Source organism: Mesoplodon densirostris, chromosome 4 (genome assembly GCF_025265405.1).
Source record: "Mesoplodon densirostris isolate mMesDen1 chromosome 4, mMesDen1 primary haplotype, whole genome shotgun sequence".
Lineage (NCBI taxonomy): Eukaryota > Metazoa > Chordata > Mammalia > Artiodactyla > Ziphiidae > Mesoplodon > Mesoplodon densirostris.
In genome coordinates, this window is record NC_082664.1 from 107,644,417 (window position 1) to 107,670,460 (window position 26,044).

The window sequence follows — 26,044 nt, forward strand, 5'->3', positions numbered from 1 at the left end:
CTTAACAAAGTACTAAGTTTCTATCATCTCATTGCCTGTCATGGGACTTGCACACAACAGGCTGACCGAAGGAAACAATGGGAATTCTGGCCAGGTAACAAGTGTCAAAACCCGCACAGACACATCAAGACCTAAATTAGATGTTACTTACAATTCATACCTCTTTGTCATTCTCCCTTACCACAGGAATGAGATGCACATAATATATTCTCTTTCACCTCGTTAATGAGACTGGATGTGTGTTAACAAGAATGGTAGGGAGGAGAAAGAGACCCCCAAATAACTTACAACTCAGCAGAGGTTAAGAACCCCCCAAAGCTTGTGTGTCCACATCCTCTCACACCCCGACACTCACTCAGTTGCTCTTAAACTCTACTGCTATTTAGTTGGTTTATTCACTCCAACTAGAACCACATTTGTCATCCAAAAACATTTTATAAATCCCTTTATAAAATTCCTGTACCTATCAGGGCCGAGCCTAGAGTGAGCCAAGATTGGTGCCCAGGACCCAGAATTCCAACAGGGGCTCGCTCTGACCCTTGCACAACCCCGAGAGTGAGGACCCCTTAGTCTTCAGGTCACAGGCACCTCCATTCCTCATGCCCAGCCGCAGAGTCTTCATGAGAACCAACCCACTCAGATGCAGATGCTCTGCACGGGTCAGGCCCACGGGGGAGATGGATTTCTACAGAATATGTCCTCCATGACCCTCTCTCTCTCTGGCTGTGAGGTTGGAGAACCAAGATTTATAAACAGAGCACAAGTCCAAACCCACGGTGGTTCATCATCTATTTGGAGGAGGACACAAATGATGAGTAAACAAGGCCTTCTGGAACCACCAGTAGAGCTCAGAGAGGAATCGTCACTGACCGGGAACAGGGCAAAGCCAGCACGTGACCCTTGCAGGCCTGTGAGCCCTCCACAGGGGAGATCCAGGGAGGTTTCATGGAAGAGCAGAGCCAAGCCATGAAGAACAAGTGGATGATGGTTCAGGAGGGACCATGAAGAGCGTGGCCTCAGCAGACAATGTTCGCCCAGCTGAAACTCACCGTGCACACGCACCACGGCCAGACTGCTGAGGACCAGAGTGCACAGCAAAATACACCCAGCTCCCAAACTACTCGGCAAGTATTGCAATTCCACTCTGATCACTCCAAAAGTGCTTCTAAGCTCAAGGCACCTCAGCAGTAGCATGGTAGACATCAGCCACTGGCCATGAGAGCAGGAAATGCTCACTGGGCTACCAGCTTGCTCTGGTTCTGGATGAGGGAAAGCTTACTTTAGTTGAAAAGAATGATTTAAATGAATTTAAATTCATTCAGCATAACGGCATTGCATCGGTGTTTCTCAAAGTACTTGTGAATAATTCACTTTGGTAACAGCAAAAGCCAGACCAGAAAAAGTCACTTCAAAGACACAAGACAACATATATTGTACTGAACTTCCTCGTCTCAGCACCCTAACTGCTTTTCTCTCCTTCTACCCTTTCACTGAGATGCTTCGCCAGCCTATGCTCTATCTGCTACCCCTCAGTGAGCTTGTCGGAGCCCACTAATCGCAGCCCACTCTCCAAGGACCACTCTCGGAGCCTATCCCTAAGGGTAGGGCCCATCCCAAAAGAGGTCAACTGCTTCACACCACGGCGAGTCTAGAACACCTGTTTTCATTCTCCAGCAGTGGTTCCTGAAGGCCAGGGCCAGCAGCTCCATCTCAGGTCCCCAACACCTTACTCTGCAACAGGAAAAGATGAGGAAACCAAGGAGCAGGGAGGGGAAGGGCTGGCATTGGGCCGCTCAGCTAAGCCGTAGCAGAGGAGTCTGGTTAGTGCTTTCTGCAATAAACAATGATGCTTGTGTGTTCACAATTTCCATGCAAATTCCATCTGATCGTGAGGCAGGGCAGCCCCCTACTCCTCCTTGCCTTTTGATTACCCACCACCTGCCTCTCCATCCTAGCTTCAGAGATGAGAAGATGCTGACGAGAGGTCTGCATTTATTTTGATAATGGTGGAAGAGTTTGAGACTGGCGGTTGAAGAGTTGGCATATGAAAGTCCACCCTTTACACTTTTAAAACTGCATGATGTACACCAGGCTTGTTTACGAAAAGAGAATCTGCACTGGCTCAGGCTAAACCAGTCACCAAAACCACTCAGCTTTTATTTACTAGTGGAAAGGGGGTCTGAACACCATCCCGATCACCATTTCCCTCTCACAACCACTTAATCCCTCTTCACACATCTTCAGTGGCTCCTCTCTAACCTCTGAGGCTTTCCATGTTAGGACAACAGTGCCCAACAAGACAGAGTTGCAGTTACCCAAACAAACAGTATAAACCTTCCCATGGGACCAAGTCAAGTTGAGGGTCTTAAGTCCCCCGACCCCACAGCGTTAGCATGAAATTCAGTGAATCTGTGACCACAGCCTAACCATTTCCTCTGCCTGGTAACAGGCAGAAGTAACAGTGGGGCCCAGAGAGCTGTTGTCTCTAAAATGTAAAATCAAATTAATCCTGCAAAACAAATTCATCTTAAAATGACAGTCTGTTAAGTTGGCTTTGGCTGTTTTATCAATTGCCTCTCAATAAAATACTGCTTTATTTAAGCAGACCCCGAAGTTCACCCCCCCCTCCTAGTCGCCCATCTTGGGCATCCAATGACTTTTCCAAGGATTTTTTTCTTAGCAAACAAGAAATATTTGTTGAGCTAAAAAAGCATTCTTCTGAGAAAATGATACATTCTCAGAATTCTATTCATAAGCAACGATGGTGTCAAGATCCTTCGAGCCTTGACTCCCACAGTGAATGTGAAACGATGGCCACAAGGCGGGGGCGGCTGGGGTCAGAGGGGCAGGAAACCCACTGATCTCAGAAGATGATACCATGTCACCTAGACTGTACCACCTGGACGGTGCACCCGGATCATGAGTGAAGTTACAAAGAGGGAGCATGAAATGCCCCATCCTGCATCTGGGCTGCTCTGTCTTCCCTCGTGAGTGGAGGAGAGCACGAGGGACATTTCCTGCAACCCTGCTTAAAAACCTGTTCCAAAGCTTCTTTGACACAGTTATGCAAATGCTTCTAAAAGAAGTATCAACATATTACAAAATAATCCAATCATTTCAAGTCCCCTGAGGAAGGGAACAAAAATACATCCTATAACCTATCTGAAGAACAGTCTAAGACCCTAATAACATCGTCGATTTAGCAAAGCATAAGGGGCCATTCGGAGGTCAAGAAATCAGGACAGAAACATCACACTGGGAACCACAGGAATAAAGCTTGCATTTTCTGGACCTAGGGAATCTGACTAGTTTCCATTTGTCTCCATATTACCACTAATACCTTCTGGGGTTAAAATAAATAAATGAAAAAATCCTAATTCGAACACTTCAGCTGCCCAGGAAGTGTTTCTAATAATATCAACCTTCCTCTTGCCTTTTTTTGTATTGCAGGCTCTGTGCTTCCTAATTTTCTTTTATTTTTTCACCCCTTTTTACTACTAAGCCCTACTCCCCGGTCTTGGCAGCTGCTAAAAACCATCCAAGCACTTTGTATCTATCCAGAAACCCAGAACGGCAGCCTCGGTTCATAGATCTGCTGCTAAGGGCAGATGGAGGTGCGTCACAGCTGGACCCTGCTTCCCAGCGGCCCCGGGCACAGACGGCTCAGGGCCCAGGGGCTGCCCAGCCTCAGTCCCGCACTCAGCGGCCTGCCTGCCTGCACCAGCTCCAGTAACCTCACAGCCTTCACCCAAGTCCCTTCATTAGGACTTGCAAAAACAAATGGGAGGCAGCTACACATGGGCCGGGTTTGTCTGTACAGTCTTAATGCAGAGTCCCCAAACACACTGCCTCTGTTCCCATCCCACGTGGATGCCGTGAAAAATGGCACAAAGAAAGGAAAGAGGACCCGGTGGTTGCTTGTGACCACGGCAGAGAAACAAAAAGCAACTTCTGTCGGATAATGAGCTGAAATAGAAGTTGGGCTTCCGGGAGAGGGCCTGACATTCCTGCACAGCATTTTCCCACCCACCTGATCCCCTTGAACGGAAGGAAGATCTAAGGGAGGACAGAGAGGCCCAGTGTTTGTTTCCTGCACTGGGGGTGAGAGGATGGAAATAAAACAAAACAGACAAAGCAGGAGAAGAGGCTGGGTGGGAGAATAAAGTGGTATGCACGCACACACGTGCACGCACACACACAAAGTTAGTATTACCCAAAGAAGAGAATAAACAGGCACAGGCTTCAGCAGGGAGCAGGCAGTTAGCTACCTTTACTCTGTGAGACCTGCAGTTGTCACAAATAAAAATGTACATCCTTGTTATCTTTACCCCAAATTGTGCCCACTCTAACCACTTTGCTGCTCTCTGCGAAAAACACATTTTAAAAAGATAATATTTAATGTTAGTATCAAACAAGAATCTTGTTGTTGATATTCTTAATTCTTCCCAACACCAAGCCTGCAAGCGGAATAAATTCATATGGTTTGATAACCAAATAAATAAGAGTTTACATGTAACTATAGAGGCCCCACTGGCATCCCCATATAGACATATGTACCTCACCGAATGTTCTTTAAAGATATGGCTTATCTGGACAGACATAGCAATTTGAACAATCTGGATTAAACTAGCAAGAACCACTCCTACACTATGCCATGTTATTTATGATAATTGAATTTTTGCAATTTAGAAAAAGCAATAGAGAAAGACCATATAAGACATGGCAGTAAACATACAGTCAATCCAGTTTAATGCTCAGAATTTTAAATAACCTCAGAATGCAGCTCTTAGGTATTAAGTTTAATTTTTAAAAATAATAGCAGCTGCTACCATTTCCCAAGAACTTACTATGTGCTGTACCCTCTGTCCAGTGCTTTACAAATTCCAAACCTGCTCATTCCTATTTCAGAGATGGAAGATGGGGCCTGGAAGCCTCACCCCAGCACCTGGGAACACAGAAGGCTAACGTATGGAATCCTCTCAATTCACAGACTGTTCTTTTTTTTTTTTTTTTTTCAATTTTTATTTATTTATTTATTTACTTTTGGCTGTGTTGGGTCTTTGTTTCTGTGCGTGGGCTTTCTCTAGTTGTGGCGAGCAGGGGCCACTCTTCATCACGGTGCGCGGGCCTCTCACTGTCGCGGCCTCTCTTGTTGCGGAGCACAAGCTCCAGACGCGCAGGCTCAGTAGTTGTGGCTCAAGGGTCCAGTTGCTCCGCGGCATGTGGGATCTTCCCAGACCAGGGCTCAAACCCGTGTCCCCTGAATTGGCAGGCAGATTCTCAACCACTGCGCCACCAGGGAAGCCTCACAGACTGTTCTTAAACCTTTGCCATATGATGTCATTTGTCCATACTGGAATGTAGGTTTGTTTTTTTTTTAAATCCTATTTTGCACAAAATTATATATTCTTGCAAATCTCAATCTTAAATACCATAATGGTCCGCAGGGGAAACCCACACCTTCCAGGCATGAGGCCACCTAAACATGCCTGAAGACCAATCAAGTAGAGGCTGGCAGGCACGTGATGGTAGCTGCTGCCTCCACCGTGTTGTCAGGGATACATACGCTGGGAAAACCAGGAGTGAGGTCCTGGCCAGCAACAAGACACCCTGAGAACTGCAGAAGAGTGGCCATGCTGACCCTGAAGGAGCACAATCTTCCCTGGACACTCTTCCCTGCCCACACAGGCCCCAGAAGCCCCCATCACTCCCTGACCTGAGATGGCAGCTGTTTCCCCCGAGCTCTAAGAAGCGCTCAGCCCTTGCCTCCTCCTGCAGGGCAGCTCACACAGCTACAAGGGCTCTGCAGAGGGCTATTCCTCCAGAGACCGAGAAGACAGCCCTGTCAGGAACTAGACAAAACCCCAGCTCTCATGACAACGTCCAGCTCATACATGTTAGCCAGTGGCACAACCCAGAATGGTCTAGATTTTGGATTTCCACCTGGGGTTCCTTCTTCCACATAAAAGATCTGTACATGTCTTAAGTCCAGATTCCCAAGTTAGGCACAGTGATAAACAGATGCCTATTCTGTTATCCTGTGTGTTGCAGACAGAGATTCCATCTCCTGCCCCCAGCGTTCCTGGAACACCTTGGCTGTCTCTTGCTTCCTCCAAGTCAGGGGGGCGCTCCATCCCAGGATGGTGTCAGAGACCCCACCTCATGCTGCCTGAGTCCCGGAGTCACACCACGTGCTAGAAGGAGGCGTGTTTCCAAGTCATGGCTCCCAGCTCCACTGTGAGCCAAACCTAAGTCCCAAACCACCCTATGCACTCAAGTTGAGCAACGCAGTCCAGGACAGGATTAGCCACGGGCCCACACGTTCCACGTCATCCCCACTCTAGCAGAGAATGTCACGCTGGCACACACACAAGGAAAGCAAGATAGAAATATTAACGCAACAAAAGAAAGAGGCTTTTTAGGAGTAGGAAGAAACCAGAATGGTCTTACAAGTAGGCTTAACTGATGAGATAGGAAGGGACTCCAGAATATTTTCCAAACACCTAGAATTGCAAACATCACCCTAGGAGACTTATTCTGAAAGCTTTTTCATCTCTAAGATGAGATCCCTATTAAAAAACAAACTTCTGAAGGGAGCGCAGGAGAGTGACACCTTAATTAGGTGACACTGAGCCAAGAATGAAGCCTTTCAATGACAAGGCACAAGGCACGGGGACTAAGAGGCGGGGTCAGCTAAGAGGGTCCCGGGGACACAGGGGCACAAAGTGCCTCTCCATCTTGGTAACAGGGTCGCCAGTCAGGGAGAAGAGAATGCCATCTTCATGCGTGACTATAGAAGGCAGAGAAGTGAGGCCCAGGGGCATGTGACCCCCTTCTAAATAAAAAAAACCCACGCTGGGAGCAGCCGACCAGAGCAGGGGCCTTCCAGGGGGAGAGAGACCAGCTCTGAGCTACACACAGGCCGGAGCCCGCTGGACGGTCTGCCCCTTCCTCCCGGATGCTCAGGCCTCCCTCTGCCCCACGCGGACACGCAGACCCCTATCCTGGTCCACAGTGGCTAGAGACTACATGGTATCTCACAGAGAAAAATCTCCCTCACAAGAAGCTTAAAAAAAGAAAAAGAAAAAAAGAAGAAGAATTAGCCAGAAGTGTTAGGATGAAATAATGCATGGGGTCTCAGGTCAGAGAAACTGTCTCCCCACCTCATCTCAATGCAGCAGGTGATTTACAAACACTTAAACACGCCCCCCACTTTTACCTGGCGGGCCTGACACATCAATATGTAAGCAAATGAGGAAGGGGTGCAATTCTGCCCCACACACCAATACCAAACCACCCTTGTGAGGAGTGTCCGATAAACAAAAACAGAAGAACATGTTCAGTGGGGGAAACATGTAGAATTACCTTTTTTACACCACCTGCCTTCATCTGAAGTCCCTGACCCCATCAGTGAGACGGCAGTATAATGTGTTCCTTTTGTCAATAAAGGGAGCCATTTCCTGCCTTGTCACTCGAAGGCTCCACTCTGCTATTTTCCTGGTTTCTCATCTCGAAGGCAGTAGGAAATGCAACAAGCTCCGGGACAGCTGTTCCCAGTCAATGCCTTTTTAATTGCAGTAAGGCTGCACCACCAGCAAAGCCAACTTCCAACTCGGCCAGGCTTGCAGGCGTGGTGGATTGCCTGGCAAAGACCAGGCCTGCTCACAGGCAACACAGGGATCCGAGTGGACCACAAGCTGTTCACCCTGACAGGTTAAAAAGTACTTGGAGACTAAGTTCAGCAGTAAGTTTTTGGATTTTTTTTTTTTTTTTTTGATGAGGGGGGTGTAATACCTGAAATCAGGTACCAGAAAGCCCCAAGGCAAGCAAACACCACACACAGTTAGGCAACGCACTGGGCGGGGAAAGAAGCACAGGTGCCCAGAGAAGGTTCACCCCATTCCCTCCTTGGACATGGCTGACCTCCAGCGAATAAACGAACAGCACCCCAGGCCAAGCTTCAACTTTCAAGATGGTTCCCACCCTTCTCCATCATCTTTGGCTTTGAATCATTCTGACCAGGGCAGGGGAGAGAAGAGCTCCCACCCATGGTTGACCCTCCCAGCCAGTTATGAGCTGGGGACGGTCTGGGTGACTCCCTGGGAGCAACGACCATGAAAATTACACAGGAAACATCCGCATTTCATAATCCTCGAGGCTTTTGGCTCGCTGAGGACTGTTACTCCACACCCTTCTCTGCGCAAGGGGGAAAATGTATTTTCCTGACAATCAATCTTTCACAAAGCAGGTGCGTGCTCAACCCTGGGGGGACAGCCACGCTGACCAAGCGTTGGAAGATATGCCCAGAATTTACTCAGCACCACAGACAGGCTTCTTCTCCTCGGGAAGGGCTCACCAGAGTCCACAAAGCCCTGCAGTCCTCCAGCAGCGGGCGGCCAGCTGTTCAGTGGGGGAGAACAGCACCGCAGTCAAGGACCTGCAGGCACAAGGCCAGGTGCACAGCCCGCTTCATGGGGTTTCACAGGCTCCTCTACAGAATTTTAGGGAAAGGAGGCTCTCGGTCAGCATGTGTGTGGGGAAGATCACTGGGCCGAGACAGAGAGGCAGGAAGGCTGGGGAGAGGCCGTGTCACCGAACACGGGGAGATTAGAGGAAGGCAGACTAGGGAAACATTTCAGATGGAAAGGGCTTGGTGTCCGGTTGGAGAAGTAAGCATCCAAATGGTACCCAAGTGTCTGACATGGGAGCTCGGAGAACAAGAACACTACCCACGGGAGTGGAAACCAGGAAAGCCCTGGGCTATAAGTGAGGAGCCAGAGAAGACCACCAGAGGCTGAAACGCCCATGGGGGTCCAGTCATGACGGCAGACGGGGTCGAGAGCTCACACAGAGGTCAGAGCTGGAGATAGTATTTGGAAGCCAGATGCAGACGGGAGGATGCTGAAGCAGTGGGTGAGATATTCTGGGGGAACAGGACAGTGGAGAGAGGGCCCAGGATGTTACTCCGGAAAACAGCTATTAAAGAGTGGACGAGGAGCCAGAAAAGAGACAGCTGCACAGGTAGGAGGAGAATCAGTGATGCTGGCAGGCAGGGATGAAGGAGTTAACGGTGTCGCATCTCAGGGGGCACCAGTTACACTGTCGTGGAAAGGAAAAAGCCATACTCCGTTTTTCTAAGGGTCAATCACTTTCAAGGAATGAATAACTCAAGCCTGCATAAAACCACCCCTCAAAATTGTAAGACAACAGAGAAATACAGAAGCGGGCAGAGAACCCACAGCGTAGTAATTTCCTTAAGGGGGCTGTCAACGAAGTTGCCTGCCACTGCAGAGTCAGGATCTACAGAGGGAGTTTAAAGGAGAGCGTCAGGTGAAAACTGCCTATGGGCACCGCATAATTGAGTGTTTCTCCGCTATGTCAAAAATGTCACACGTCCTTGACTGGACGTATCTCTCCAGATGCTCCCCCTCCGTCTGTAGCCAGCCCTGGGAAGAATAACAGAATGGGATTCTTCTATGCTTAATCTTTTTAATTGGCCATCTTAAGACTAATGTGGACCCCAAGGCAGACATTCTGTTTGGACTCAATGCCCTCCACCCGGCTCCTTGAATCATCCCTAAGCACTCTGGCTGGAGAGCTGTGGAGCACCACAGCACTGCAGTGCTCAGTCAGAGAGATGACGCGGGCAAGAACCCAGAGCCTCTGACGGCATGCTCTAAAGTGGCATTCTCCAAAAGAATTAGAATGCGAACTACATCTGCAATTTCAACTTTTCTAGGAGCCATATTAAAAAGTAAAAAGAAACAGGTGAAATTATAGGAATATATTTTACTTCATCTCATATGTCTAAAGCATCATTTTTAACATGTAATCAATATACAAAATATTAAGGAAATATCTTACTTTCTTTCCCCCATACTACACTTTGAAATCCAGTGTGTATTTTACACTTAAAAATATCTCAATTTGGATAGGCCACAGTTCAAGTACTCGACAAGACATGGGGTTAGTGGCTACTCCACAGGACAGAGCAGATCAGAAGGGAATCTATGCAAAGGGAAAGAGTTCTGATTCAACTAGAAAATCTCCAAGAAACCTGCCAACGCTTGAGTTTTCAGGACAAGCTGAAGGGAAGACGATTTCCCTGAATGCTGTTATTAATTTTAAATAAATACTCCATTGTGAAATCACAGAAAAACATCAGGAGGCCTGAGACACTGGCCTGGGAGAAGGCAGCAGGGTGTGGCCTTGGAGAAGAGGGTGTCTGGCCAGCAGGCCCATCAGCATCAGTTGTAGAAGCACCAAGGCCCATTTTCCATCTCCTGGTCCTTTCTCATGGAGCTCTTCCTCTTTCTCTTTCTCTTTCTAATCTTCCAACAGCCCTATGAGGAAGGCAAGGGGCTATCCCATTTTGCAGATGAAGAAACTGAGGGCCAGGCCAAGTTTAAATTACTTGCTCATTTCTAGTCACGGCTACTAGACTTGGGCCCAGAACTCATGCCTCGCCCCTGCTCCAGGCTTCTTCAACAAGCAGCTGGCCAGAAACTGCCCAAAGTCCACAGTGAGACCTAAATAAATACCGACTGAATCACTGAACAAGCGCCCACCTAACGACTTTTTAAGTAACACCTCCCTTTTGTACAGACCTTACGAGTTTTTAAATCAGTTTTGCACACGCACATGATCACCACTAAGGAATAATATGGGGCTGCCCAATGGAACATTCTAAACACGTTCAACTACAGCCCAGAAGGGCTGGCTGGTCCAAGGTCACCCAGGCCTCTTATACCACATCCAACATCTTTCCACGACACATGACACCTCCTTTGATGATGGCTTTTTCTTTTAAAATAAAATTTTTAAATGTCAAGACTACTTGAAAACATTTTTTGTTGTTTTCTCAGAACTAGCAGGTAACCTAATGATAGGGTACTATTTTAATCAATCACAAATATGACTTGAGCACAGTATTTCCCCCAACCTTAGCCAAAAGGGATTCTCCAAGTGGCCCAATGGTGTTCTCAGCTCTTCAAGGTCCTGGTTTCAGCCAGTGGGATCCTTCCCTTACTGACCCAGTGTTTACCTACCCGCTGATCCAATGACAGAGGGCAGGAAAGTGTGTGCTCTTCAAAGCAAGCATCCTTTCTCTGCTCCCACCCTGGCTGGCAGGGAACTGAAACAACGTTACCTGTGGGGTCTGGCCTTTGGTCTGTTTATTGTACACACATCACGGTTTAGGCAAGCCTACCAATTTGGGATTTCCTGGCTCTCCGTGACTAGCTACAGCACATGGGCTCCTTGGGTCTCTAACTGGGCCAACCATTAAATAGCCATTTATAGCTACCACACTGCCTTCCAACCAGTGAGGGGAACCCTCCTGGCCAACAGACCTAAATATTGCTGAAAGCAAGAAGACAAAGGCCCAGAGTCACATTTCAATACCCAACAACCCGGCGCTCAAGGTATCGATCACAGGCAAGAGTTCAGTTATACTCAAAGGAAAATAAACACACAGCAGATGAATAAACGAGAATCTTCCAAATACCACCACCTGACCCCCAAGACCAGTAAACACATCGCAAAGTTCTTTCACTAAGCGATTCACAAGATTTGCACAATTCTTCAAGAAAGAGGTAGGAAAAAAAGGAAGCAGAAGCCTGGGGTGTACAAATGAGCTCGCTGTATAGCTACCTGCAAGGTCGGCCTGAACCTGGGACTCCTGGAAATTGGTCCAGGGTTCCCCTGCCCCCACCGCCTTGGCTATGCTCCATCATAAACCAGGACGCCCAAGCACTGTAACGTCATCATTAAGGACCGAGAACAGGGTGCGGGTCACCACTTTCACAGGATGTGAGTTAGCCTTTACCTTTCCTTTATTCCACAATATTCCAGGTGTACTCACGCTAAGGAAGCCCTGCGTTACCAAAAAACATCCTTTCACGCAAAGGATGGAAGAGCTGATACATATGCAGCCTCTGACTGCCAGGGCTTAGGCACTTTCAAGCACACCAGGTCATCCTTCTCATCAGAAATTCAAAGCAGAAGTTCCTCAAGCCTCTAGCCCAGGAGTGCGGTGATGGTTTCTAGTGCGTGACTGGAATGGTCTGACAGCAGCCGGGATGCTGCTGACACAGTCCTGCACCTACCAGTTCCCAGATGCAAAAGGAAGCCCCTCAAGACGCCACATCCTAATTGCAATACAGCCATACCCACCCGTCGGAACCACGCATTCAGAAGAGGAGGGAGGGCGGGGGAGGGGGGGTAGAGAGAAGCAGGAGGGGAGCCACGGTCACATCCTCATCTTACTTTTCTGACAGCGGTTCGTGGTCCAGCAGCGGTAGTTGTACTCGTTGTTGATGGTGGTCTTCTCGCACAGCGGCTTCTCCTCCATCGTCCCCGGGCACAGGTCCCCACACTCCTTTGGGGGTTTATTCCCCACGATGTAGTTATTGGACACGGCATCCAGGATTAGGGACCAGTCCACCGTGGAGAGGTAGCAGAGGTCAGCATTCTTCTCGATCCGGATGGCCCCACGGGTAATGTTTCGCAGGTTGTAGAGCCCAATATCCTTGAGGTTGGTCATCTCGAAGATGACCAGGGCGTAGTTGTAGAAGAGCTTCCAGCCACGGATGACTGTGAGGTTGGGGAAGAGGTCGCCGAGGCTCTCGAGGCCGGCCACGCGGAACAGCAGCAGGTACTCAGTGATGACCGTGAGCTTGGGGAAGCGGTAGCTGCGGTAGTCCTCAGCCTTGGAAATGAGCAGGATGTGGAGGTAGCCCTCGATCACCGTGCAGTTCTCCAGTCGCTTCAGCTGCTGGTAGTCGTTGCGGATGTCGATGCCTGGCCCACAGACTGCAGGGAGACAAGAGGGGAGGGCGGGACAGGTCTCAGTTACAAGGAAACCACTTTTTAAAAACTATTTCCCAACCCACAACATGACCAGTTTCCAAGAAACCTGTATTATTATTAAAGAAATAAGACCCCATTCTTTACTGCTGACTGCCTTAGGAGAGGCTGCAGGTGGGCTATCTGGGGAGCTCAGCAGCCAGCTGTCCTTTGGGAAGTGCCCAGTCTGGGCCAGATGCCGTGCAACAAGCTCAATGCCGCGGGAGATGCCATCCCCATCCCACCGATGTGCAAACCACAGCTTAAAGCCCAGGGCCGCACAGGAGCACAGGGAAGGGTCAAGGTTGCAACCCAGTCCTGACTGCACAGCTGCCAGGCCGCACATTCCCCGCCCCTGCTGCAGAGCGCCAGTGCCCTGCACCTGAACACAGAGCTCAGCAGCCAAGGGACAACAACTCACTCCTGCAGCCAGCCTCAAGGACACCATGCAGTATACACTGGAGAACAGTCACTGTGACCTGGAAGGTAGGGACCCTAAGAAGCACACTCCCATGTTTCCTACCACATTTGACGTGGGCAGGTGGCCTTGGGCTCTCCCCAACACTGCATGAGTGTAGATAGAAAGGCTAACTTAGCAGCAAGATAAGAATATGTGATTTATATGAATAAAAGAGGTATCCAATTCCAACTTTAATGAAGTGTTTTCTTAATCAAGAAAGTATGCTTCCTGCAGAAAGGTTAGGTAACAGGTAGCAAAAAGATAGTAAAAATCATCAGTAATCCCAACATCCAAAGATATCACTACCTATGCCAATTATCCTTTCTCTATAATTTAAGGTAAAGGAAATCAGACAATAATATAATGTTTTCAAACATACTTCCTTCATTTCATATGAACGTTTTACCAAGTCATTGCCTTACTACATCATCATTTTAAGAAGGAGACAGTAATTCTAGGATATGAATATGTACCACGAGTTCTTTTCTTTTTAAACCAATCCCCTATTGTTGGATATTTAGGTTATCTCCATATTTTCACATCATAAACAACACTGCAGTGGACATTCTCTGCAGATATTCAAAACTGTTTTCTTAGGATAAATCCCTAGAAGTAGAATTGCTGGGCCAAGGCATTTGCAGATTTTAAAGGCTTTTGATAAAACAGCCTCAATACTGGAAACTTTTTTTTATAATTCTAGACATACACACAAAGAAAAACCCTTGGTTACCACCCTCTCTTAAAACTTAATCATTCCCAAACCTTCCATTACAGCTTCTCAAACTGATGTTTTCTGATTGATATAATTTGTTAATTTGCGAAGCACCCAACATGCATGGCACTGCAGGAGATGCAAAGAATCCGCAGAGGAGGCTCGTGGTGGAGGCGGGAGCTGAGACCTGTGATAAACAACTGTCAGGCGAAGCAGGAGGTGGTTGGTGTGTGCAGACTGCAGGCCCACTCTAGATGTGAGTGGAACTAAGCAAGGCAGACGGGAGTAGCCTTGGAGCTTCCTGCAGAGAGATGGTCCTTTGTATCACAGCACCAAGGGGCAGTGCACACACACCAGCTCCTGAGGGATAGGTGGGATTTAAAACTGGGTGTAACATTCCAAAGGCCAGAGAAAAGGCAGAACAAGATACATTCAAGCGGCCACTCTGATGGCCAGGGGTGCAGAGGAGAGCAGAAGTGAGTCCAGCAGAGCTCAAGTCATAAAGGATCACAGGTGGGGACGGGTACGTTCATCTCAGGAATGAGGCCCCTCTCAAGACTCTTGGGTGAGAGAGAAGGCTAAGCAAGGTGTTTTGTTTTTGTTTTTGTTTTTTTGGAGAAGTAATCTGGTGATCAAGGACAAGACAGAATCAGAGCAGAGTAGATGTGGGAAAAGGGAAGAGAGTCCAGTGGGGGTTACAGCCACAGGCAGAAACCAGACAGAGGCAGTGGGAGAGGGGGAAGTGGGGAGACCCTGGGCTGAGAAGCAGGCAACGTGTGAGCACCTAGAACTGGAAACTTCATTTGGCCTAATTTCCTCCTTTTACTGATGAGAAAATGAAGCCTCTCAGACAGAGAAGAGCACGGGAGAAACGAGTATTATGAGAACATCCACAGTCAGCCAAGAGGTTGTGCTGGAAGCTCTGGATGCATCAGTGTGCTTCATTTCCTGTGATGCTCTCAACAGTACCTCACATTATGTAATCCCATCACCAGCTGGAAGGTGAGGAATTCGATTTGAGGAGTCAAGTAGTTCACATAAGGTCACATACACAACACACCAGCCCCTTCACAGCCAAACCTGACATAGTTTTTGGACAGTCCCATCTCTTAACATCTTCACCAACTGGTTACCTCCAACCTACTCCAACTAACCTTCTGCCCTGGTCATGATACCAAATAGCTTAGCAAAGCCTCCAATGTCATTATCAAAACCAAGGACAAGGCTTCCCTGGTGGCACAGTGGTTGAGAGTCCGCCTGCCAATGCAGGGGACACGGGTTCGTGCCCCGGTCCAGGAAGATCCCACATGCCGCGGAGCAGCTGGGCCCGTGAGCCATGGCCGCTGAGCCTGCGCGTCCAGAGCCTGTGCTCCGCGATGGGAGAGGCCACAACAGTGAATGGCCTGTGTACCGCAAAAAAAAAAGAAAAGAAAGAAAAGAAAAAGAAAAGAAAAAACCAAGGACAGGGATTCTGCCGGCAACCTTCGTTTGGGCTGCAACTCTTCCCAGAGCCTCCGGCCTGCTGGCCTACTACATCACATTTTGGATTCACCAAGCCTCCACAATCACAGTCTTGGTGCTCCAGCCGGCTGTTAGGCCTGAGCCTCTGAGGAGGTAGAGCCGAGTTCAGGACATTGTTCCACCAGAGACCTCCCAGCCCCACGTAATAACAAACGGTGAAAGCTCTCTCACAGATCTCCATCTCAAAGCGAAGACCCAGCTGCATTCAATGACCAGCAAGCTACAGTGCTGGACACCCTATGCCAAACAACTAGCAAGACAGGAACACAACCCCACCCATTAGCAGAGAGGCTGCCTAAAATCATAATAAGTTCATAGACACCCCAAAACACACCACTGGACACGGTCCCACCCACCAGAAAGACAAGATACAGCCTCATCCACCAGAACACAGGCACCAGTCTCCTCCACCAGGAAGCCTACACAACCCACTGAGCCAACCTTAGCCACTGGGAGCAGACACCAAAAACAACGGGAACTATGAACCTGCAGCCTGCAGACAGGAGACCCCAAACACAGTAAGTTAAGCAAAATGAGAAGACAAAGAAATACACAGCAGATGAAGGAGCAAGGTAAAAACTCACCAGACCAAACAAATGAAAAGAAATAGGCAGTCTATCTGAAAAAGAATTCAGAGTAATGATAGTAAACGTGATCCAAAATCTTGGAAATAGAATGGAGAAAATACAAAAAACGTTTAACAAGGACTAGAAGAACTAAAGAGCAAACAATGATGAACAACACAATAAATGAAATTAAAATTCTCTAGAAGGAATCAATAGCAGAATAACTGATGCAGAAAAATGGATACGTGACCTGGAAGATAAAATAGTGGAAATAACTACTGCAGAACAGAATAAAGAAAAAAGAATGAAAAGAATTGAGGACATTCTCAGAGACCTCTAGGACAACATTAAACGCACCAACATTCAAATTATAGGGGTCCCAAAGAAGAAGAGAAAAAGAAAGGGACTGAGAAAACACTTGAAGAGATTATAGTTGAAAACTTCCCTAATATGGGAAAGGAAATAGTCAATCAAGTCCAGGAAGCACAGAGAGTCCCATACAGAATAAATCCAGGAGAAACACGCCAAGACACATATTAATCAAACTATCAAAAATTAAATACAAAGAAAACATATTAAAAGCAGCAAGGGAAAAGCAACGCATAACATACAAGAGAATCCCCATAAGGTTAACAGCTAAACTTGCAGCAGAAACTCTGCAAGCCAGAAGGGAGTGGCAGGACATATTTAAAGTGATGAAAGGGTAAAACCTACAACCAAGATTACTCTACCCAGCAAAGATGTCATTCAGATTCGACAGAGAAATTAAAACATTTACAAATAAGCAAAAGCTAAGAGAATTCAGCACCACCAAACCAGCTTTACAGAAAATTCCAAAGGAAGTTCTCTAGGCAGGAAGCACAGAGACCTACAATAACAAACCCAAAACAATTAAGAAAATGGTAACAGGAACATACATATCGATAACTACCTTAAATGTAAATGGATTAAATGTTCCAACCAAAAGACACAGACTGGCTGAATGGATACAAAAACAAGACCTGTATATATGCTGTCTACAAGACACCCACTTCAGACCTAGGGACACATACAGACTGAAAGTGAGGGGATGGAAAAAGATATTGCATGCAAATGGAAATCAAAATAAAGCTGGAGTAGCAATTATCAGACAAAATAGACTTTAAAATAAAGATTATTAGAAGAGACAAAGAAGGACACTACATAATGATCAAGGGATCAATCCAAGAAGAACATATAACAATTGTAAATTTTTATGCACCCAACATAGGAGCACCTTAATACTTAAGGCAAATGCTAACAGCCATAAAAGGGGAAATCAACAGTAACACAATCATAGTAGGGGACTTTAACACCCCACTTTCACCAATGGACAGATCATACAAAATGAAAATAAATAAGGAAACACAAGCTTTAAATGATACATTAAACAAGACAGATTTAATTGACATTTATAGGACATTCTATCCAAAAACAACAGAATACACTTTCTTCTCCAGTGCTCATGGAACATTCTCCAGGATAGATCATACCTTGGGTCGCAAATCAAGCCTTGGTAAATTTAAGAAAACTGAAATCGTATGAAGTATCTTTCTGACTACAACGCTATGAGACTACATATCAGTAACAGGAAAAAAATCTGTAAAAAATACAAACACATGGAGGCTAAACAATACACTACTAAATAACCAAGACATCACTGAAGAAATCAAAGAGGAAATCAAAAAATACCTCGACAAATGACAATGAAAACACAACGACTCAAAACCTATGGGATGCAGCAAAAGCAGTTCTAAGAGGGAAGTTTATAGCAATACAATCCTACCTCAAGAAACAAGAAACATGAAACATCTCAAATAAACAACCTAACCTTACACCTAAAGCAATTAAAGAAAGAAGAACCAAAAAACCCCAAAGTTAGCATAAGGAAAGAAATCATAAAGATCAGATCAGAAATAAATGAAAAAGAAATGAAGGAAACAGTAGCTAAGATCAATAAAACTAAAAGTTGCTTCTTTGAGAAAATAAACAAAATTGATAAACCACTAGCCAGACTCATCAAGAAAAAAAGGGAGAAGACTCACATCAATAGAATTAGAAATGAAAAAGGAGAAGTAACGACTGATACTGCACAAATACAATGGATCATGAGAGACTACTACAAGCAACTCTATGCCATTAAAATGGACAACCTGGAAGAAATGGACAAATTCGTACAAAAGCTCAACCTTCCAAGACTGAAGCAGGAAAAAATAGAAAATATATACAGATCAATCACAAACACTGAAATTGAAACTGTGATTTAAAATCTTCAAACAAACAAAAGCCCAGGACCATATGGTTTCACGGGCAAATTCTATCAAACATTTAGAGAAGAGCTAACCACCTATCCTTCTCAAACTCTTCCAAAATATAGCAGAGGGAGGAACACTCCCAAACTCATTCTATGAGGCCACCATCACCCTGATACCAAAACCAGACAAAGATGTCACAAAGAAAGAAAACTACAGGCCAATATCACTGATGAACACATGCAAAAATCCTCAACAAAATACTAGCAAACAGAATCCAGCAGCGCATTAAAAGGATCATACACCACGATCAAGTGGGGTTTATCCCAGGAATGCAAGGATTCTTCAATATATGCAAATCAATCAATGTGATAAACCATATTAACAAATTGAAGGAGAAAAACCATATGGTCATCTCAATAGATGCAGAAAAAGCTTTCGACAAAATTCAACACCCATTTATGATAAAAACTCTCCAGACAAGTAGGCATAGAGGGAACCTACCTCAACATAATAAAGGCCATATATGACAAACCCACAGCCAACATGGTTCTCAACGGTGAAAAACTGAAACCATTTCCATTAAGATCAGGAACAAGACAAGGTTGCCCACTCTCACCACTATTATTCAACACAGTTTTGGAAGTTTTAGCTACAGCAATCAGAGAAGAAAAAGAAATGAAAGGAATCCAAATGGAAAAGAAGAAGTAAAACTGTCACTGTTTGCAGATGACATGATACTATACATAGAGAATCCCAAAGATGCTACCAGAAAACTACTAGAACTAATCAATGAATTTGGTAAAGTAGCAGGATATAAAATCAATGCACAGAAATCTCTTGCATTCCTATACACTAATGATGAAAAATCTGAAAGAGAAATTAAGGAAACACTCCCATTTACCACTGCAACAAAAAGAATAAAATACCTAGGATTAACCTACCTAAGGAGAGAAAAGACCTGTATGTAGAAAATTATGACACTGATGAAAGAAATTAAAGATGATACAAACAGATGGAGAGATATACCATGTTCTTGGATTGGAAGAATCAACATTGTGAAAATGACTATACTACCCAAAGCAATCTATAGATTCAATGCAATCCCTATCAAACTACCAATGGCATTTTTCACAGAACTAGAACAAAAAATTTCACAATTTGTATGGAAACACAAAAGACCCCAAATAGCCAAAGCAATCTTGAGAAAGAAAAACGGAGCTGGAGGACTCAGGCTCCTGGACTTCAGACTATACTACAAAGCTACAGTAATCAAGACAGTATGGTACTGGCACAAAAACAGAAACATAGATCAATGGAACAGGATAGAAAGCCCAGAGATAAACCCACACACATATGGTCACCATATATTTGATAAAGGAGGCAAGAGTATACAATGGAGAAAAGACAGCCTCTTCAATAAGTAATGCTGGGAAACCAGGACAGCTACATGTAAAAGAATGAAATTAGAACACTTCCTAACACCATACACAAAAATAAACTCAAAATGGATTAAAGACCTAAATGTAAGGCCAGACACTATCAAACTCTTAGAGGAAAACATAGGCAGAACACTCTATGACATACACCACAGCAAGATCCTTTTTGACCCACCTCCTAGAGAAATGGAAATAAAAACAAAAATAAACAAATGGGACCTAATGAAACTTCAAAGCTTTTGCACAGCAAAGGAAACCATAAACAAGACAAAAAGACAACCTTCAGAATGGGAGAAAATATTTGCAAACAAAGCAACTGACAAAGGATTAATCTCCAAAATATACAGGCAGCTCATGCAGCACAATACCAAAACAACAAACAACCCAATCCAAAAATGAGCAGAGATCTAAATAGACATTTCTCCAAAGAAGGTATACAGACTGCCAACAAACACATGAAAGGATGCTCAATATCACTAATCATTAGACAAATGCAAATCAAATCTACAGTGAGGTATCACCTCACACCGGTCAGAATGGCCATCATCAAAAAGTCTACAAACAGGGCTTCCCTGGTGGCACAGTGGTTGAGAGTCTGCCTGCCGATGCAGGGGGCACGGGTTCGTGCCCCGGTCCAGGAAGATCCCACATGCTGTGGAGTGGCTAGGCCCGTGAGCCATGGCCACTGAGCCTGCACACCCGGAGCCTGTGCTCCGCAACGGGAGAGGCCACAACAGTGAGAGGCCCACGTACTGCAAAAAAAAAAAAAAAAAAAAAAAGTCTACAAACAATAAATGCTGGAGAGGGTGTGGAGAAAAGGGAACCCTCATGCACTGTTGGTGGGAATGTAAATTGATACAGCCACTATGGAAAACAGTACAGAGCTTCCTTAAAAAATTAAGACTAGAACTACCATACGACCCAGCGATCCCACTACTGGGCATATACCCTGAGAAAACCATAATTCAAAAAGAGTCATGTACCAAAATGTTCATTGCAGCTCTATTTACAATAGCCAGGACATGGAAGCAACTAGGTGTCCATCGACAGATGAATGGATAAAGAAGATGGGGCACATATATACAATGGAATGTTACTCAGCCATAAAAAGAAACGAAACTATATTTTGAGCTATTTGTAATGAGGTGGATGGACCCAGAGACTGTCATACAGAGTGAAGTAGGTCAGAAAGAGAAAAACAAATACCATATACTAACATATATTTGGAATCTAAAAAAAAAAAAAAAAAAAAAAGATGGTTCTGAAGAACCCATGGGCAGGACAGGAATAAAGAGGCAGACGTAGAGAATGGGCTTGAGGACACGGGGAGGGGGAAGGGTAAGGTTGGACGAAGTGAGATAGTGGCATGGACATATATACACTATGAAATGTAAAATAGATAGCTAGTGGGAAGCAGCCACATAGCACAGGGAGATCAGCTCTGTACTTTGTGTCCACCTAGAGGGGTGGGATAGGGAGGGTGGAAGGAAGATGCAAGAAGGAGGAGATATGGGGATATATGTTTATGTATAGCTGATTCACTTTGTGGTACAGCAGAAACTAACACACTATTGTAAAGCAATTATACTCCAATAATGATGTTAAAAAAAACAAGGGGGCTTCCCTGGTGGCGCAGTGGTTGAGAGTCCGCCTGCCGACGCAGGGGACACGGGTTCGTGCCCCGGTCCGGGAAGATCCCACATGCCACGGAGCAGCTGGGACCATGAGCCATGGCCGCTGAGCCTGCGCATCCGGAGCTTGTGCTCCGCAACGGGAGAGGCCACAACGGTGAGAGGCCCGAGTATCGCAAAACAAACAAACAAACAAACAAAAAAACAAGGACAGTTCCAGTCCTCATCTTACTTGACCTCTTCAGAGTCTTCTGGCCTTGCCTCCTCCTCTAGGCCCCTCTGATCCCACATACCCACTGTCCACCCTTCCTCTTCAACTTGACCTCTAAATGTCGGCCTCTGTCATTTCACGTGGGCAACAGGCTTCGTGTGCCGCCCCTACACTTGTTCATTCTCTGTGGTGTGTCATGGTCCCAGAGCTCTGAGCTCTGCAGTTGACAATCCACCTGCCTACTCCATGGCTCCACTTAGGAATCTAATAACTCATGTCCCCCACCCCCACCGCAGTCCACCTCCCAAGCTTCCATATTTGGTCACTGACACTCCCATTCCCTGAACTGCTCATATCAAAAACCAAGGAGTCATTCCTGGTTCTCCTCTCCCCCCACACCACATGGTATCCAGTGCAGCCACACATCCTCTTGGGCCTCATGCTTATTGAAATGTCAAACAGAGAAAGGCAAACACTATGTTCTCACTTATATGTGGAATCTAAAAAAGCCAAACCCATAGAAATAGACTAGAATGGTGGTTGCCAGGGGCCAGGGGAGATGTTGGTCCAAGGGTATCAACTCCCCAATAGGACTGGAGGAGCGAATACACAGCTTGGTGACCATAATGAACAATACTGAATTATATACTTGAAAGCTGTTAAGAGAGTAGATCTTAAGCGTTAAAACCACAGATGTGCAGAAATCGTATTTTTGTGAGGGGATGGAGGTGTTAACTGACCTTATATTGGTGATCATTTTGTCATGTATACATGTATCTAATCACCAAACCATACACCGTAAACTTACGTTTATGTCATATTTTAATGTCAATATCATCTCCGTAAAGCTGAGAAAAATGGTCCTCCTGGCTCCAGCTCCCAAGCCTGTGGGAATCTCAGATATTCTTCCCACCACAGCTCTTCGACCACGCCATCCACTCCCCCCCAGGGCATGTCCACCCTCCTCAGGACCAAGCCCTGGCCTGTCTTCTCATGCTGACCACTCCCACTGCGACATCAGCTCCAGGAGGACAGGAAGTGATTTTCTATTTAGCTCACAATTCTATCTCCGGTGCCTGAAACAGCAGCTGTGCGCGGTCCACACATCATTAACACACACGCACAGCGAGTGCCTTTCTCCACGTCCCCCTGTCTTCATCTACTGCTCTCACTCTGACCTGAGCCACCATCATCTCCAGCCTGGACAACAGCGACAGCCTCCCCAGAATCCAGCCCGCACCACCCAGGCCTCCTTCTACCTCTTCTCTAGTATGTTCTCACTCAGTGCACTTAGGCCCCCAAGCGCCTTCCTTCATCCCCTGCTGTCTGGGGTCTACCGCCCACCCCTCCTGTCACATGTCTGCCTCATTCCCATCATGGGGCTCTGCATTCAAATGTCACCTCCTCAGAGCTTTGCCCAAACACCCTAGCTTCACCAGCACTCCCCCACTGCCTCTCCCTCCCTCATTTCTCCATTTCATTGATTTCAGAGCACTTTTCATGTCTGAAAAATGTCAATACCTGAAAGGATGTGTTTAGCTGAGCGATCACTGTCTATTACCCCCACTGAAAGCACAGGCTCTGCCCTGTTTGTTTACTGCTTTGTCTCCCAGGCCTAACGTCGGGCACACAGCAGCTGCAGTAAAGATGTGCTGCCCGACTGGGGCCAAGGAAGCCTTGTATCCTGCTTCCCACTCCTGCTCCCCTTTCCTGAGGTGAAATGGAGAGAACAAGGTCTCCATCAGGTATTTGCCCCCAGAGGACTCTCCAAATCAAGACATACGACCCAGCTTCAGGCCAATGACTCAATGAGAAAGTCTTTTTTTTTCTTTTGTACTATTTATTCCTTCCTATGCCCAGTCTAAACATTCATATTCCTTCCATGCTATTATAAAGTAAGTATATTAGTTTGCTCCTAAATAGTAAACAGAAGTTTTTATAGAGGAGTACTTGGATGCTATCTATTATTGTTGTATTCATATTGATATTCATATATTGATGACACTAGCAAGTATCAGCATCAATAAATGTTTGCTATCATTTCCAAGAGACCAGAAAATTCAGTACCCAGGAAAAGAGCATAAAGACACAAAACTAAAGTTTGCTGAAGTTTTCTATGGCCACCAAAACAGACGCTAGGGAAGAATCCCTTTTACTCTGCCTCCTGGCTCCCCTCCATAGCCAGTATAGACCATTCCATTCACAGAGGCCATACTACAAGGCCAGAACCAACAGCTTCTTCAAACGAAAGAGGTGCCTCCACACTGGACACTTTTTCCCCATTTATAGAAGAAAAGTAGGAAGAAACTACCCACTTATTCCTGAAGAAAAGACAAGCCCAAGCCACAAAGTGTAAGGCAGGACCCGACCACCAGCCATTTTGGATTCCATCAGTAACACTGTCAGTCTTCGGGGTGTTTTGTGATAGGAACTGAAGAGGGAAAACCTAGTTGGACCATTAATGATAGCACAGTTCTCGGAAGGCACAAGCCACAAACAGGAAAGAGCATACAGGATGCTTCATTTGTGCCGCGAAATAATACAAGCTTTGAGGGAGGGAGTATTCCACACAGTGTAGGAAGGAAAGGCATACCCTTGCTACTACTCATTGGTGATTAAAAGGAAATTGTAATACACCGCTTCTCCCTTTTCAAAGCAACAGAGAGCCAAAGAACTCGCAAACCTTAGAAAAGGCACTGGCATGTGAGATCGCAGGCTGGCCTGTAAAGAATCATCGAAGCTCATGGAATTGAAGGCAAGCAGGAAGCAGAGGGAAAGAGCGCAGCTGGAAGGTAAGGATGGGGGCCTGGGCAGCAGCCCTGAAGCCAGTGAACAGCAACAGCAGAACCGAAACAGATGGAGGACCATCAACGAGGGAGCAGGGCGCAGGCAAGGGAGAGGACTGGAGGGGCAGTGGTGGCCTGGGACCCAAGCCTGGCCACCTCGCAGGGAAGAAGGCAGGCAGGCAGGCAGGCCGGCCAGGGCCGGCAAGGGGGTGGGGTAGAAATCACTTCCCCCCAAATACCATTTTAAATAGTCTTTCCATTGAAAGAAATACTATTCCCCCCAAATTCCTAGGTATTTTTAAAACATCAAAAAGGCAGAATTTCTGCTCTAGGGACTTGAGTGAATGGCATAAACAAACTATACATCTTTGGAAAATAAATCCCTAAGAACTGCTAATATAAGAAGCGCTAATGAAAAGCATTTGTTGAGAACCCCCCCAAAAGTTGTGTATCTAAGTATTTGGAAGAGCTACACAAGAAATTCAATTACAACTCTATCATATGCTCAATATTAAACACAATCCTGGGTCCTAGAAAAAGAAAAATGGGGTGACTCATGTCCAAGCACTGGAGTGCTATTGCTTGGCTCCTGACCTCAACGGGTCACACATCCCTCCCGTCTCTAAGCCTCATTTTCCACACCTGCAAAATGGGCTGTTCATACCTACCACACAGAGGCTGTCACAGAATTAGATAAGGGCTTTTGTGTTCCTATCGATGGTAAGAAGCTTGAGGCAATATTACTACATAAATTAAACATTAATAAAAACATTCATCCATTGTGTTGTCCCCATCTAAATACTACTAATATATAAAAAAGGGGGGAAATGAGCAAAATTGTGGATTAGCCTTCTGACACCAATTCCATTAAAGAATAGCAGAGGTAGTTATCTAATTAAAATGTTCTCCACTTTGATCAACTCTTCTTTAAAAATATGGGACATGGGACAGTCTTCGCTGTACTTGGAAATAAAAGACATCGGGAAGCATAATTAGCATCACTTTCCTGCAGGTCTACAGGCAAATAATGAAAGCAAAACATATTTGTGAACCAGTTGTCATCTCTGGTTCCAACATAACAAAACCAAAGTCTTGGCCATTGGCCCAGGATAAGTGTTCCTTATTTCCCTTAAAATTAACTCTTTGGAACCAATCACTTAGTACTGCAAAACTCCCTCTAGATGCTATCACTCTGTGAAAGCCACACCGATTTAAGAGATTAGGAGAGGATTCATGTATAGCTGAGTTTTGTGCAAGGAGACATAGCAACCACCTCTCAAGCCAGTGGCAAGTAAAACAAAAGTTTTAATAGTCAATAAACAGGGCTCAGGAGCCACAAAGAACGGGGCCCATGACTCCCCACCTCTGGGGAGATCAGGAAGCCTTCTCAGAGGAGGGGATCCCTGAGGGGATCCCTGAAAGATGAGCAGGGTCTTGCCAGGAAAGGTAGGCAGGCAGGGGGAAGGGGGGCACATACCTGGAGGTGGCTGGTGGAAGTTCAGGGGAACCCCAGGGGTATAGCCTGTGTGACAGGGAAAGAACAAGGGTAACAGCAGGGCAGATGCTAGAAGGCAGACTGAGACAAGTGCTCAGTAGGTCAAT

At 45.9% G+C, this 26,044-nt stretch overlaps 1 protein-coding gene across 2 annotated transcripts in view; it reads right to left on the minus strand.

Moving 5' to 3' along the window:
* The window catches only part of IGF1R (insulin like growth factor 1 receptor), a 321,068-nt gene that overhangs the window by 247,827 nt on the left and 47,197 nt on the right, over nt 1-26,044 (minus strand). For both annotated transcript variants that reach the window (XM_060096894.1, XM_060096895.1), the window contains exon 2: nt 12,268-12,813. In XM_060096894.1, coding sequence (XP_059952877.1) covers nt 12,268-12,813 — 546 coding nt within the window. The remainder of the gene's footprint in view (nt 1-12,267; nt 12,814-26,044) is intronic.